The 15,485-nt window shown below is 42.8% G+C and overlaps 1 protein-coding gene across 4 annotated transcripts in view; it reads right to left on the reverse strand.

Moving 5' to 3' along the window:
* Positions 1-15,485, reverse strand: part of RAB30 (RAB30, member RAS oncogene family) — an 81,084-nt gene that overhangs the window by 15,898 nt on the left and 49,701 nt on the right. For all 4 annotated transcript variants that reach the window (XM_079787611.1, XM_079787612.1, XM_079787614.1 and 1 more), the window contains 2 exons: positions 5,328-5,428; positions 1,635-1,718 (listed from right to left, as the gene is read on the reverse strand). In XM_079787611.1, coding sequence (XP_079643737.1) covers positions 1,635-1,718; positions 5,328-5,420 — 177 coding nt within the window. In that variant the 5' untranslated portion in view covers positions 5,421-5,428. The remainder of the gene's footprint in view (positions 1-1,634; positions 1,719-5,327; positions 5,429-15,485) is intronic.

The raw sequence follows: 15,485 nt of genomic DNA on the forward strand, positions 1-15,485 counted from the left end.
CCTCTAGTTTATTTCTGCTAGACTAAAAAAGATCAATGGATAAGAGAAAATTCTGTATGCTTTAGTTATATTTTCTGTGCAAGGTCACCTTCATTAATGCAGAGCACCTTAAGAAAAGGGCCTCTTCCTCAGTTTTGCCTTTATTGGCTTGGCACTTAACTTAATAGCTATAAGAATCTTCCTAAAACTTTTTTATTTTCTGTCTTCAATCCTGGGATCCATTCTAGAAAGAATGAGACTTGTAGGGAAGCATGGGGGGTGGGGGGGATGAGAAGTAAGGAGAGAAACCTCGGTTCTGGTCCTGCCCTGCCACTCGTGGATTGCGTACCGTTTCTGTTTTCCAGAGCCCCAGCTCTCCATCACTAATGTATTTGGTGTAAATGTCTGCAGTAAGAAGCCACTTGGTGGAGTCACTGCTGGACAAGACACTGGAGAGCTTCTGTCCCCCACTTAGGAGCCTCATCCTAACACTCCTCTGTGTGTCTCTGGAACGCTGCAGGAGCACCCGGGAGCTTCTCTGCCCTTCCCCGAGCATTTGAGGGCAGGAATGCAGGTGTATACGGGAGAAGGATGCAAATGACGGGGACTCAAACTTGGAGTGCTTGGGCTGGGATCTAGCTGGGCTGGTGCCAGGGTTTTCACTGTGCAGCTGCTGCCAGGCCATGGAATCTTTCCATGGGCCTCAGCTCTGAAAGACCTGACAGTGGAATTTCACTAACTCTAAGGAGCAAGTCTCTCTACCCTCCTTCCGTGTGATTAATCTCATTTCAACCTTTCCATCACCTTCTTTCTTTCTTTGCTCCAAGGTGACAAGCTTATCCTGCCTTCCTTCCCCTCTTCTTTCATGGCAGGGGAGACCCCAGGGAGACAGTGGGGTGATTCAGATCCTGCCTATCTCCCTCCTCCCTTCCTAACTGTGAAACCACAGATAAATAAGTGACTCAACCTCTCTGAAACCTATAAAATGAAGAGAATTTACTATATTTGCCTCACAACAGTTATAGTAAGGATTAAGCCAAATAGGACGACACACGCAGAATCACCTAGCAAAGGGACTGACACATACTGGGCACTTGATAGGCACCATCTCCCTTCTCCTGTTGCTGACACCATAGTTCTTACAGGTACCGAACTATCCAGAGGCCACAAAGGGGAAGGGAGAGGTCATGCATCCCTCCTGAACCTCTCATAGTATCTCTCCCTTGCTAGGAACAGGGGGATGATGGGAGACAGCAAATGACCCATGTGACTGAATGACCCATAACCAGTGTAGGAATCCACTGGCTCTTCATGGGGTTGCTGTTCAGAAGAGGTAGCACCGCCTCCTGGCCCACCTCAGGAGAGAGATCCCAACAAGAAATGTCTGCCTTGTTTTTAGCATCACCTCTGACATTACAAAGACAGAACAAACTTGCCTTAGCCCTTCTTTCTGTTTCTTCCCATCTGTAAACGCATCATCTACAGCCCCTTCCTGCTCCCATAAAGGGAATGAGCTCTGTTGGGAAATAAGCTACTGTGACTGAGTATTTTATTTTCAATGAGGGTTTCAATTAGGAGATATGACAAATGTTATGAAAACACCATTTCCTCTCACATAGCACAATAAAAGCCTTACTGAACACTGAGCATCTTACCTTTACTTTTTCACCATTAATCTCCACGGTCTTAATCATAAAATCCACTCCAATTGTGGCTCCTTGACCTGGGGGGAAAAGACCCTAAAGAAGAAATAATGGAAAGTAATAATTAAGCAAATCTTACAATTACAGAAAATTTTCCCATGTCCCCCACCACCAGTCCCTTCCTTTGGCTGAGTTAACCAGCAGAAAAAAGAACCCTAGTTAGTGTCCCGGGAGCCCTGTTTCATTTAACTTCGCATGCATGTATGTTTTGAAGGAAAGAGAAAGGAGGGAAGAAAAGGGAGAGAAAAATTCTGAAAGAAAAAGAAAGAAATGGAAAGGGGGACAAATAAGGGAGAAGAAGAAGACAGAGGATGAAGGGAGAGAATTGAGGTGGAGATCTGGTTTCAAAAAATGAAACAAAAAAAATCAGACATAAGGCTAAGATTGAGTTGCATTGAGCCACAGGGATGAGATCAGGATTGTTAGGGGGAAGGCAAAATGGGTGGGTTCTCTAAAAGAGGTTAAAATCAAGGAAGATTCAAACTAGTTCTCAGTCTAGGACACGGACATTCATGGGAGTGGACAACCATCTGAGAAACAGCAGGAACGCAGTATGAGAAAAATGAACAAGACAATGAAGCTTTTTGGATTTCCCCCTGCCCTTAGGGTGATACCTATATTATTACATGAGGTCAGGGCCAATGATACTTGGAAGATAACTGAAGAAACCAGTCATTCAGGGAGAAAGACCAGTAGAAGTAGCACTAAACCCGGAGGTAACAGCCTAGGATCTCTGTTGACTTCAGGCAAACTAATTACCCAATCTGGGCCTCAAATCCAGTGAGTTTGAGGCTGCTGTAAGCCTTTCAAAACAAAAAAGGTTTATCTCAAACTGGAAGCTACACTAGATTCTATCAAAATCACATGTGTAATGTAATTGACTGTTACATAATATTTCCTGTAAGCTTAGGGAGGAAGTTCTATCAAGAAAGAACACTTCACCTAGTTTCTCTTCCCTCGTCACTTACATTCCAGAATTTCCAGAAATTCAAGTAAAATGGATTTTATTGGCTCTGGCAGCTAAGATTGGGCCATCTTTAATTAAATCCATTCCTTAACAAGAGAAATCTTTAATTAATGTTTAATCTTAAAAGACTGAGCTTCAAAACAACAGAAAATGTTCCATTGCATGTCTGCAAAAGATGTAAACATAAACATTCATAACTTTACTTACAAATATTGAATCAATTTTCTTCTATTTTGGTTTGGCTCAAACACGAGGCTGCCAAGCTTCAAGTGTACAGCTCCAGCTGTTTTGCAGTCTAACAAATGCCACAAAATAAAGCAAATCCTTTCCAATGTCTTCTCCCCTCACTTTGCTCCCCAACTCCTCCTGCCTCAGAAACAGCTGAATCCAATTCATTTTAACTGCCTACTAAATAACAAAACCACACATAATCCTGTCTATGAAATATGAACTTTAGGGGGAGCTAAGGGACTGGGAGGGGTAAAAAGTACACAGAAATAAAAAATAAGGGGTGATGTAAAAATCTGTTTACTGGTAAAAATCTGTTCAAAAGTGGAAGTGTTTTTTTTACCTCTAATGACAAGGTTTATGCTTTTAAAAAGAAACGAAAGATGCCTATGGTTTCAGAGGTTAGAACATACAGAAGATAAAAATGATCAGGCCGAGAACCAGGAGACCTGGGTCTAATACTAGTTTTGCCACTAACATTGATATGTGATACTAAGAAGTCATTTCACCCCTCTAGACCTGAGGTTTCCACCCATAAAATGAGAGGAGTGGGCTCTTTAAAGGATCTTTTGGCAATAAGAGATGGTCAAAGGAATGACTGAAAACTTCTCTACATTTCTGCAGTCTTGTCCTCCTGCCAAAAGCAGGAAAGACTGCTAATGTTGGGTGGAAGTAAAACCAGTTGGAGTTTCCAATATGACGCCCCAGTGGTTTTGACTTGTTACTTTTGATTTCACAAGGCTGAGACTTTGCAAAAAGCACGAGACCTATTGCGTTCATTGTAATGGGGGAAACCCTGACATTTCCAAAGGTGACTCTCTGTCCCAATGCTGTTTGTCTTATCCAATCTGTCTCTCCAGGTTTCCCCAGAACCACAGATTGTTATTGCTGTGAGGGGCCTTGAAGATCACCAGGCCCCTCATGTCCATCAGGAAGGCAGGTGGGGGGTAACCTTCCCAGGCTCAGAGATGAGCCATGGGCAGAGCTGCCACTAGGACCTGTGTCCTGACTCTCAAGGCAAAGTCCTTTCCACGGCACCAGCTTGCTCTCTGCCTCAGATAAAAGAGCTAGTCTCAACTTTCCCAACTAGCACTTCATGAAAAATGCAAGATGCATGTTTGATAATCCCAAAAAGGATGCCATTCATATCTTTTCTGGAAAAACACAAAAGAAGGTCAACCTCAGAACGATTTCCCACCATTTCTGTATAAAAACAAGTATATAATCTCTGGCAATAATTCTCAAAAGGGCAGCCCCAAAGGAAATTTGTACTTAGATCATAAGATAAGGACTCAACCCAGAGCGGAGATTTTATTTAGTTCAAGTAGTCCCTATCGCTTCTCGGCCTTTTGGCTAAGATCAAGTGTAGTTCAAGTAGTCCTTCACTGTTCTCAATTCATTCCATTTAACAGATCTAGAAAAATCAGCATATTTGGTTCTGAACCAAAATAATTCCCTCCATTTTCTCGGGACTTGAGAATGCAATCTGATTGGTTTAATTTGTATTTGAGTTTCAACAATTGAATATAAAAATCAAAATAAACGAACAAGAAATCTAATGAACAAAATAAACTGATGAATAACATAGAATCAGAGGCATGGAAACATGGGACAGGTGGACGGAAGGAAGCGGGGAGAAGGGGTGGGAAGACATTAACCAAAGATCTTACATGCATATATGCATTACCTATGGGCACAGACTATAGGGTGGTGAAGGCCTAGGACAGGGTGGGAACTGGATGGAGGGAGGCAATGGAGGGGGAAAGGGGACATCTGTAATCCTCTCAACAATAAAGATTTTTTTAAAATTAATATTTAGGTTTAATTTGATATCCAGATTCATTTGTTTCCTCCTTTGGATTATTATTAATTAATAATCTATTTATTAATCTAATAATTTGTTTTTTAAATCCTCACCTAGGGATATGTTTATTGCTTTGAGAGAAAGGAAGGGAGGGAGGGGTGGGGGAAGAGAGAGAGAGAGAGAGAGAGAGAGAGAGAGAGAGAGAGAGATGAAAGAGAAACATGGATCAGTTGCCTCCCATACGCACCCTGACCGAGGATTGAACTTGCAACCTAGGTATGTGCCCTGACCAAGAATCAAATCCAAAATCTTTTGGTGTATGGGATGATATTCCAACCAACTGAGCCACCTGGCCAGGGCCTAATCATCTATTTTTGATGCTGCACACTGAAAACAAAACTACTTGCCCCTTTTCATTAAAAGAAGCAACAAGACCATGGGAGGGTGGTGGTGACCCAGAGAGCCATGCTCCCTTGAGGTGGTTTAAAAGCTCTAGCCTAGGCTACAAAGCTGGTGCTCTTTCAAACGGCGCGTTAATAACTGGCAGCCAAGAGGCGGGCGTGGGGCCAGTCACCTGTCCTGTTATTTCTCCTAACTGAACAGGCCACACCGAGAAAGCCAATCCTGGACTTCCGAGTTCTCTTACCTGAGTGAATCGTCGGACTAGGCACGTCTTCCCCACACCGGCATTGCCAATTAAAACAATTTTAAACAGGAAATCATAATCTTCCATACTCATTTACACAGCTGCAAGGCAAACAAATACAGGCAAGAGTGAGATGGGGCCTGGTCAGACTTGCCCACAGAGCTGAAGCTGCGCCGGCCCTGTCTCCTCAGGAACAGCGGGTCTGACTCATTTGAAGAGCAATTTAATGCTCCCCTCTGATGACTCTGCCGGTGAGAGAGGAACACAGGTGTTTGGTCACAGATGGACTTTATTCCTCCGCAGCCACCTCAGACGACGGAGAGTAAATGACACAGATGTTCTTTCACCTGGTAACCTTTACACTTCCAAGTAGTCAGGTCGCAGGTCGCTCGTGTGATAAGATGTGTTTTCGCATGGAAAGATTACAGATCTATGTGCAGAGAAGTCGGGGTGCAAGGCAGCAAGGCAAAGGAGAGTCCATCTCTTTCTCTCTGAATTTCTCACTGATCTTCCCCAAATATCAATTAAACACCTTCATCATTCCTCTGTCCTAAAACTTCACTTGCTATATACAGTTATTTGTTCAAATGTCTATCCCATCCTAGAGGAAAGGGTTACATCTTTCAGCTCTATTTTCCTAGATCATGGGACAGAGTTACACCTAGTAAATGACTACTCTAGAATGAAATAATTCATTAATGGTCATATTGCTTAAGTTATAGGCCTTAGTTTCTCCAACTGTGCTAAGAAGAATACTATATGCTCTACTTCAGGGGACTGTTGTGAAGACTAAAAAAAAACCCAACAACCTATAAAATAGAGTCTTAGAATCTATAAAGCCCCATCCTAGTGAAAATTACTGTAGTCTATTGAGTACCTACGATGGTACTGTGCTAATCACCATACAGAGATCTCTGCCCTCAAGACCAACATGAGAAAAGCTAAACAACAACAAAGTTCAATTCAATTCCAATCGTAGCAAAGCTCATTTCATAAGGTGCAGGCAAAACAAGCCCCGTGGACTCTGGAGGAGGAGGGAAAAGGTGACAGCAAGCCATGAGGGGAAGGATGCTTGGAGAGCTAGAGAAGCCTCAGCCAGCTGGGCGGCAAATGACTCAGGGTTGCGGGGCAGAAGCAGAGCCCACTCTACTGTCACCTGTCAGGTAGCAAGAGGAGGAGGTTCCCTGTATGCAAAGGTGTGTTCTCTGTGGATCTTAATTTCAACTGGTCCTTGGAAAGATGACTTGACAACCAGGCCAAATGCAGCTGGCAGCTCATGGGGTTCTGTCTCAGCTCAGCGGACCATGAAAGGAAAACATTTCTCTGTCAAGAACCTGGGTCCATAAGGAGTCACTGTACTTGCTATATGCCAGGCAAGGTACTTGGCACCTTATGTGTATTTCCATTTGTTTTCATAAGTCTATGAGGCGGGTATTTATTTATGTTCCCTACTTTACGAGTGAGTAAAGGGAAGATAAAGGAAATTAAGAAGACAGCCTGAAGTCATCAAAAGAACTCTAGCATTGCAGCCAGAAAAACCTAGGTTCACACCCTGACTATACTGCCTTTTAAGTCTGTGTCTTGAAGGATAGTGAAAATTTTTTAGAGTCTTAACTTCACCACCAGCAAAATGGGGTTGATAACACCTAGACCACAGAGTTGTGATGCTTGAAGTAATTAATGAAAAGCCCCAAGGACAGTATCTGGCTCTGAGTCACCCCAAATCCTCACTGTGACTCACACACTTTCCATGGTCTGGTTTCTGCCTTCATTATCACCAGCACCATCTCTGCCCATGCTCTCGGCTCACTAGATTTCTTCAGTTTCTTAAACACCACACAGAATGCAACCTCCCCTCACTGCTCCCAGCCCAGGTAACTTTTATTCCTCCCTTAGATCTCAGATTAAAACATTGCTCTCTCTAGTGTGCTTCTCTGACCTATGAGGGGGACTGGGCACCCTGCTATATGCTCCCACAATACCCTTCTCCTCTCCTTTAGTAGTACTCATCATGCTTTACTGTACTTAATCATATATCTGTCTCCAACATCATGTCTCAGCACCTCGGCCACACACACACACACACACGCACGCACACACACACTCAGGACCATGAGCAGGATGAGAGTAACGAAGTTGTTCAGTCCTGATCCCAACCCATCCCCATCATCATCATTTCACTATATATTATTAATTCATTTCATCCTCCAAACGATCCTATCTGGTGGACACTATTAGCAGCCTATCTTGACAAATGGGGATACTGAAGCAGAAGAGAAGGTAAATAAAAGTTAAACCTCACTTAAGTTGTTAAGACAGCCTGGTTCATTTCCCTGAACTACTGCCCTGTCTGTAGTGCCTTTCACAGTACCTGGCTCATAGTAGGAGCTTAAGAAAGATCTGACACATTAAATGATGAAGGGTAAGCACTTAAGAAACATGTGATTTCCATTCTCTCTGTGGATTCAAATCCAAAACTCTTTTCCACTGCACTGTAGTAATCTAAATAAGAATCAAGGTCAAACTCTGAATAAAAACTCAGGAACAGAGTATGTTCATTAAAACTCAAGCTGTTAACAGTGAAAAGAAAAGAAAACACAGAGACAGCACAAGCATAGCAGAAAGATTTGAGGCTCTGTGGACCACCCACGGACCACAGCTCACTGCTTTCATGAGCCTATAAACAGGGAACACAGGATGGGGCTGCATTCTTTTTCTGAGCTTGGACTGTTTGCTACACGTTTACTTCTCCATCTTTGGCAGAGGTCAAAGAAACAAGCAGAGAATCCAGAGAACAGCATCTATACTAATAATAGAGGAATATGCAAATTGTCTGGGACGCCATCACAGTAACAGTAATGACCAGCAGGCTGTGTGGGGTGACCAGGCTGGCAGGGCTGTTAGTGAGGGATGACCAAACGACTGAACAGCAGAATGCATAGGGCAACCAGGCCGGTAGGAGGGTTAGTAAGGGATGACCAAACAACTGAACACCAGGCTGCGTGGGGCAACCAGGCTGGCAGGGGGGGGCAGTAAGGGGCAACCAGGCTGGCGGAGGGGAGGGAGGACAGTTAGGGGCAACCAAGCCGGTGGGGGTGGGCAGTTAGGAGCGATCAGGCTGGCAGGCAGAGGTGGTTAGGGATGATCAGGCTGGCAGTGTGGGGGGGGCAGTTAGGGGCAATCAGACAGGCAGGCAGGTGAGAAATTAAGAGCCAGTGGTCCTGGATTGTGAGAGGGATGTCCGACTGCCGGTTTAGGCCTGATCCCCGGAATCAGGGACAGTCGGACATCCCCTGAGGGGTCCAGATTGGAGAGGGTGCAGGCTGGACCCCCCCCCCATGCACGAATTTTGTGCACCAGGCCTCTAGTTCAAATATAACAACCTGAGGAACAGGGCTCCTAAGAGAAGGTTAACAGTGCCCAAATCACGCACCTTCAGGAAAGGAAGGCCAAGAGTTACCTGGTCCAAGTCCACGGTCATCATCAAGTCTCATGTAGTTACCACCTGGAGCGAGCCACAGAATAAAAATTAAGGCTCTTCTCCTTTCTATAAGAAATTACTTTAATGCTCTATTGAATTTTTTAAAAAATAAACATCTGGGAGGAAAGTGTTTGGAATCTTTAAAAAAATGCAGGCTAAGGCTGGACTATAAACTCCAGGTTACCTGCTGTGGTTACTGTTTTCTTTCTAATAGAAAACGCAATGCTGAGTGAAAAGCTCACATAATTCTCTGGAAACTGCACTCTGAGGAAGCCCTTCTGCTTGGTGAGTAATGTAACAGCTCAGGCATCACCGATCACCAGGTGATGAGGCAGCTTCCCAGGAAGGGAAACCCATTCAGAAGCAGTCAGTTACACCCATCCCTAAACAGGCAGCAAAGTCACACCTTGTCTGGGAAGCAAGCACCTGCCAAGACATGCCACTGGCCAGGCGCTACTCTAGAAACTGTATATTCTATTATTGATGATGATGATGATGATGATGATGATGATGATGATGATAGCTGACACTCAATGTTTATGATGTGCCAGGTTCTATTCTACAAGTATTCACTCATTTAAGTAAGCCTCACAACAACCCTATAAGGTAGGGACTATTATCATCCCTGGCTTTCAGAAGATGAAACTGAGGCACAGAGAGGTTATGCTAAACATTTACAGCTAGTTAGTCTTAGGACCAAGATTCAAACCTAGACCCATCAAACTCCAAAGCCCAACTCCTTCTGAAGTAGATGCCGCTGCCCCTTGCCTCGTGGTTAACAGCACTGCTCTATCTGTCATGAGGGCGGAGGCTCAGGTGAATGGAAGCCCAGCCCCTTTGAACTACAGTGCTCTAGAATCTCCCCGCTCTGGAAGCAGCACCCCACATTGATAGGTTCACACACTGATTCCAGATCATACAAGCACTGCTCCTCACTGTGACCTCTGAGGTTTCTTTTAGGAGCTGGACCCAGACTTTTCCCTGCATAGCATGCCCACAATTCCACTATCATTCATCCATGTAACCAAGTACCAGGCACAGGGCATAGAGACAGGATCATGACTCAGATAAACAAGCAAAACCCCAAATGACATGATCGCCACAATAGCTCTAAATAAATGGAGATATGCCTAAGGTTCAAAACAGGAAAATTAGACAAAGGAAAGAAAAAAAAATGAGTTTAAAAAAGATACAGGAACCATGTACTTTGCAAAGCTTAAAAAGAAAAAAATTGGGGGGGGGGGCGATGGGAGCGGTTAATGGGGGGAAAAAGTGAACCTATGTAATACTTTCAACAATAAAGATTTTAAAAAAAGACAAGAAAAAAATTCTGAGCAATGTGATTTTGGCAGCATAAATCATTTATCAAAGTGACCTTTTAAAAAACAAAACAAAACAAAACTGTTTTCACCGTTGTGCATCAGAACACTTCCCCCTTGCCCTTCTAGTCTAGTATAACAGATAAAGTCAAGGCTTCTGGTGAATAAAAAGCAAAATCCTTATCCTGCCTTCTGATCCACAGCCCCTGCCCAAGAAAAAGATAATTTGAGGACATGTCCTTACTCAAAAACCATTGTCTCACTCAGGCCCTTTCCCTCTCACAGTCTCAACTGAGACCCTGAAAACGGGGAGGGGCGGAGTGGGAGGTGAGGGTTGGGTGGACAGGTGCCACCTCCCCTCCCTGGACAGCCCATTCTCTCATACCACACAGGCAGCATGACAATGAGATCAGGAGACCCGAGTCTGCTACAGAGCTGTGTTAAGTTTCCTCCTCCATAAAATGGGGATACTATTAGAGCCTAGATCACTGAGTTGCTTGGGAGGCAAATAAAATAATATGTGGAATAGTGATCCTTTTTAAAATGAAATAATCACATTTTTTAACCCTTCTGTCAAGTCATATATACAGATTACAGGACATACAGCCAAACGAAAAGGAAAGAAAAATCACCTATAATCTTTCCCTCTCCACACCTCTTCCTGGGGATAAGGACAGTTAACGTTGTGGTATATACATCCTTCTAGTTTTTTTATTTCTATATACTCACATCTATGTGTACATTTTATAAATGTATGGCTTTAAAATAAAAATGGAATCAGCCCTAGCCGATTTGGCTCAGTGGGTAGAGCATTGGCCTATGGACTGAAGGGTCTCAGGTTCGATTCCAGTCAGGGGCATGTGCCCAGGTTGCAGGCTCGATCCCCAGTAGGGGGTGTGCAGGAGGCAGCCAATCAATGATTCTCTCTCATCATTGATATTTCTATCTTTCCGTCTCCCTTCCTCTCTGAAATCAATAAAAACATTTTTTTAAAAAAAACAAAAACAGAATCATAACATTATACAAAGTTGTTGTTTTTTTCTATAGAGAAGTATTTTCCCAAAACCCAACATAAGAACTCATGGTCTACATGAATTCAGCATCCATTCAGCATTTGCTCCTATAACCTTAAATACTCAGAAATGGAGAGGGGAAGGATAGTGACATACCTTTGAGAAATACTACATACTACAACCCAATGTTGGAGATTTAAAATGTTCTAAAAATTCCCATAATTAAGAAAACTGGCTAACCTTGTTTAATCCAGGGTTTACCAAGCATGATTGTAGCTCAGAATTCTTTTATCATATAACACTTTTTAACGTCCTTTGCTACTAGGGCTCCATTAAACATTAGTGTAGTCAATACTATTTTATAGCATTTGAAATCAGAGCCATACAGGTAGGGTTGCTAGATGAAGGAAGGAAGGGAGCAAGGAAGAAAGGAAGGAGGAAGGAAGGAAAAGAAGGAGAGAAAAAACACCAGTTAAATTTGAATTTCAGATAGCAACAAATAAATTTTAATATGTTTATTCCAAATATGACATGGACATATGAATAATTTTTTAGTATAGTAGTGTGACTCAAATACTGTGTGGAACATACTTACACTAAAAAATTATTGGTTGTTTGCCTGAAATTCCAATTTAACTGGGCATCCTGTATTTTATCCGGCAACCGCACCCAGGGAGAATTTGAGTCAGCAAGTCCAGTAAAAACAGAGGCCCTGAACACAACACCAAGCCCACCCAGAAGCTGCAGAGGGAGATGGGCAGAGCATAAGAAACAGAATACGCCTGATGAACCCAAACAATCAAACAGAGAGAATAAAAAGGGGCAACACGTGACACCGAAGAAGGCATTTCTGAGCTGGGGCTCTTTAGATGCTGGGTCACACTTGGGGACTGGGCTGGGTCTGGCATGCGGGGCTCTGAAGGCGAAGTCTCTCCCTCCTGGACAACCCCAGCCGCTGTGGGCCTTCCTCCAAGTACATCTAGGCGCGTGCACCTGCCCGGTGGAGAAGGGAGTGCTCTACGTGTATATTGCCCCAACTGTCCTTACGGACAAGAAGCATGCTTCAACAAGACACTCGTGTCTGCATATCCCACCGCTGGGCTCAAGATGCATACACTGGATTGAAAGCATTTGATCCATCTTTTGCTCTAACAAGGTTCTGTCTCAGGAAGCTCATTATTGCTTAATTACCAGAAGGCAATTACTAAACATTATTATAATCAACTGCTGCAAGCTCACTTGCTTAACACCGGCTGTTAATTTCATGTTATTGCAAGGTAATTATGCTCCTTGGCTAGGGGTGTCAAACACCCCCCTGTGCCATCCCTGCTCCTCATTTACTGGGCCATATTCTTCAGCTTTTTTATATGGTCCCTTAAAGGGGATCTGCCAATATCTCTGGACTGGCTCTGATCATTCAATATGCAGGTGAGGAAACTGAGGGTTTAGGTGACAAAGTGACTCACCCTAAATCACACCCTAGTGAGTTGCAAGGTATCCTCTGTCTCCTAACCACCTGGAACTTCTCCCCTTGTTGGAACACACTATGTAGGTTCCTGAGAATGTGGACCATGATTTGAACACTTAATATGGGCCAGGAACTAGAATGTTTTCCATATATAATCTTACTTAACCTTTTCAACAACTCCATCAGGTAATTATTCTTATTCCCATTATACAGATAAGGAAATTGAGCTTCACAGAGGTTAATTAATTTGGTCAAAATTAGAAAACTAGTGAGTAAAAGTACACAAATCAAAACCCACATCTTTATGGGTAAATGTTAAATTGGAATTCTATCTCACTCTTTATGCTAAAATAAATTCTAGATAAATTAAAGATTTGGATTTTTTAAAATAAAAGCATGAAACTACTAGAAAAAAGCATGATATATACAAAATCTTAAAGTGGGGATGACCTTCTAAAACTTACTCAAAATCAAGGCCATAAGACATGGGTGGGGAACCTTTTTTCTGCCAAGGGCCATTTGGATATTTATAACATCATTCACAGGCCACACAAAATTATCAACTTAAAAATTAGCCTGCTATATTTGGTCAAACATTTAATTAACTCACCCCTAATGCCTTGGCAGAGCCAGACCAAAGACCAAATGATTTCGCAGGACTTATGCGACCCATGGACTGGACGTGCCCCACCCCTGCCATAAAATAGATTGACCAGTGACTAATTAAATCTTTTAAAAATTCTATATGGCAAAACAACAAAAATGAACTGACTGAAATACATACAACTAAAGGCTTACTTCCTTAAATGCATGAAGAGTTCCTCCTACAAATCAATAAGAAAAATGGAATAACACAACAGAAAAAATGGGTAAAGACCATGAGCAGATAGTTTATTAGACAGGCACTTACATATTTTTTAATGATCAGCTTCACTCTTTAGAGTATATCAAACTCTATAAAATTTATCATTCATAATTGTAAATTATAATTATAAGTTTTAATTTTAAATACAAATTATAATGAAAATTATAATGAATGTTTAAACAGAAACCATTTTTCATTGCAGATTGGCAAAGTTCATTCTGTATTGGCGAGACTATGGAACCATGGGGCACTGGTACACTGCTGGTGGAGGTAAGTCAATGCCACCTCTATGGAGGGCAATACTGATTTAAAACAGAAAGGCTATTACAAACCCTCTGACCAGCAATTCCACTTCTAGGAATCTATGCTACACTTATACTGATGCATGTGTACAAAGACACTTGGAATAGAATATTCATTACAACAGTGTTTGCAACAGCAAATATGAAACAATCTAAAAGTCCAGCAGCAGGAAAATAGTTGTACATCAACATACCATGCAGCCTGCTATGGACATCTGCAATGTGCAGTAAGTGAAAGAAGGAAGGTGGAAAGTGGTGTATAGTATGAACAGGGGGCATATCATTATTTATCTGTGGAAGCATGAAGGCTCTCAGGAAGGATACAAAAGAAAACCAGCAAGTGTTTGCCTCTGGGGAGGCTGAGGTATCTAGTTCTTTCTAGGAAAAAAGATAACCTCCAAATCCTAACAAATTATACTCTGCCCTTCTATTCAGTCTACAGTAGTGCTTAATACAGTGAGAGAGGCCCTTTTTCTTAAAAAAAAATCTGTTTGGGGTGCTCTGTTTCTCTGTTCTTTTCTTTGTCTTCTTTGCTGTACCCTTTCACATGACACAGAAGGACTATCCCACCTAGACTCTGGGTACCACTGCTTCTCTATTAAACCATATTTCAGGCCCTAGCCGATTTGGCTCAGTGGATAGGGCATCAGCCTGCAGACCAAAAGGGTCTCGGGTTTGATTCCGGGCAAGGGCACATACCTTGGTTGCAGGCTCCTCCCCGGCAAAGGACATCTGCAATGTGCATTAAGTGGTCAGGGCTCGTGCAGGAGGCAACCTTTTGATGTGTTCCTCTCACATCGATTTTTCCCTCTATCTTTCCCTCTCTTTCACTCTCTCTAAAAATTAATGGAAAAATATCCTTGAGTGAGGATTTAAAAAGTAAATAAACAAACATATCTCAGCACAGCAAGTCCCTACACTGTAGATTCATTCTTTCAGACCGATTTCCCTCAAGACCAAGTATCCGGTGTATGACAGCCAAAACCAAAGGGTAGAACAATAGTGTATCTGTGTCACTGATAAAAGTAAAACTCTGGCACATGTATATCATGCATTCCCGCTCTGAAATTACTCTCGCTGTACTCTGACACAGAATCTTCCTGAAGAAGCACTCCAAAGAGTGAGTTGCCTCCAGCCATGCAGCATGCTAGCAACAGCCAGAAGAGCATTCATGGTCCTTTGACACCAAATCAGAGCTGCTGCTAGGTAGGATGAATAAGGCCTGCAAAGATAACTCCCTGCTGAGCAAGGCCAAGGGCATAACCTCCAGGGAGGCTGGCATGGAGCCATCCATGAGAGGGAGCTCAAAAACAGCCCTTGGGAATATTTTTAAAGACATATAAAATAAAAACTAAAAACAGAGTAGGCCTGAGACCTTCACAGTATTATTTTTAAAAAGCAAAACAATAAAATATCTTACTATTTATAGTCTTTGTCTGTATTGTCTTTTGTATTTTCCTATTTCCTAGAAATACACAGTACATTTGGGATACCAGACACATAAGGAAATTGAAAATTAAGCTTTGAAACAGCACTTCATCAGCATTAACCAAAGCAGATGTCTGAATCAGGTTGTTAAAGTAACAATGCTCTGTCACCTTCCAGAGGGAGCAGGTGTCGCTGCCCGCTGCCCGCTGCCCGGAGCATAGGCTGGGTCTCCTACAGAGAGGTGAAAGGAGAAGGGAGGGCCGGCTGCACTGGATTCCCCCT

Source organism: Cnephaeus nilssonii (genome assembly GCF_951640355.1).
Source record: "Cnephaeus nilssonii genome assembly, chromosome: 13".
Lineage (NCBI taxonomy): Eukaryota > Metazoa > Chordata > Mammalia > Chiroptera > Vespertilionidae > Cnephaeus > Cnephaeus nilssonii.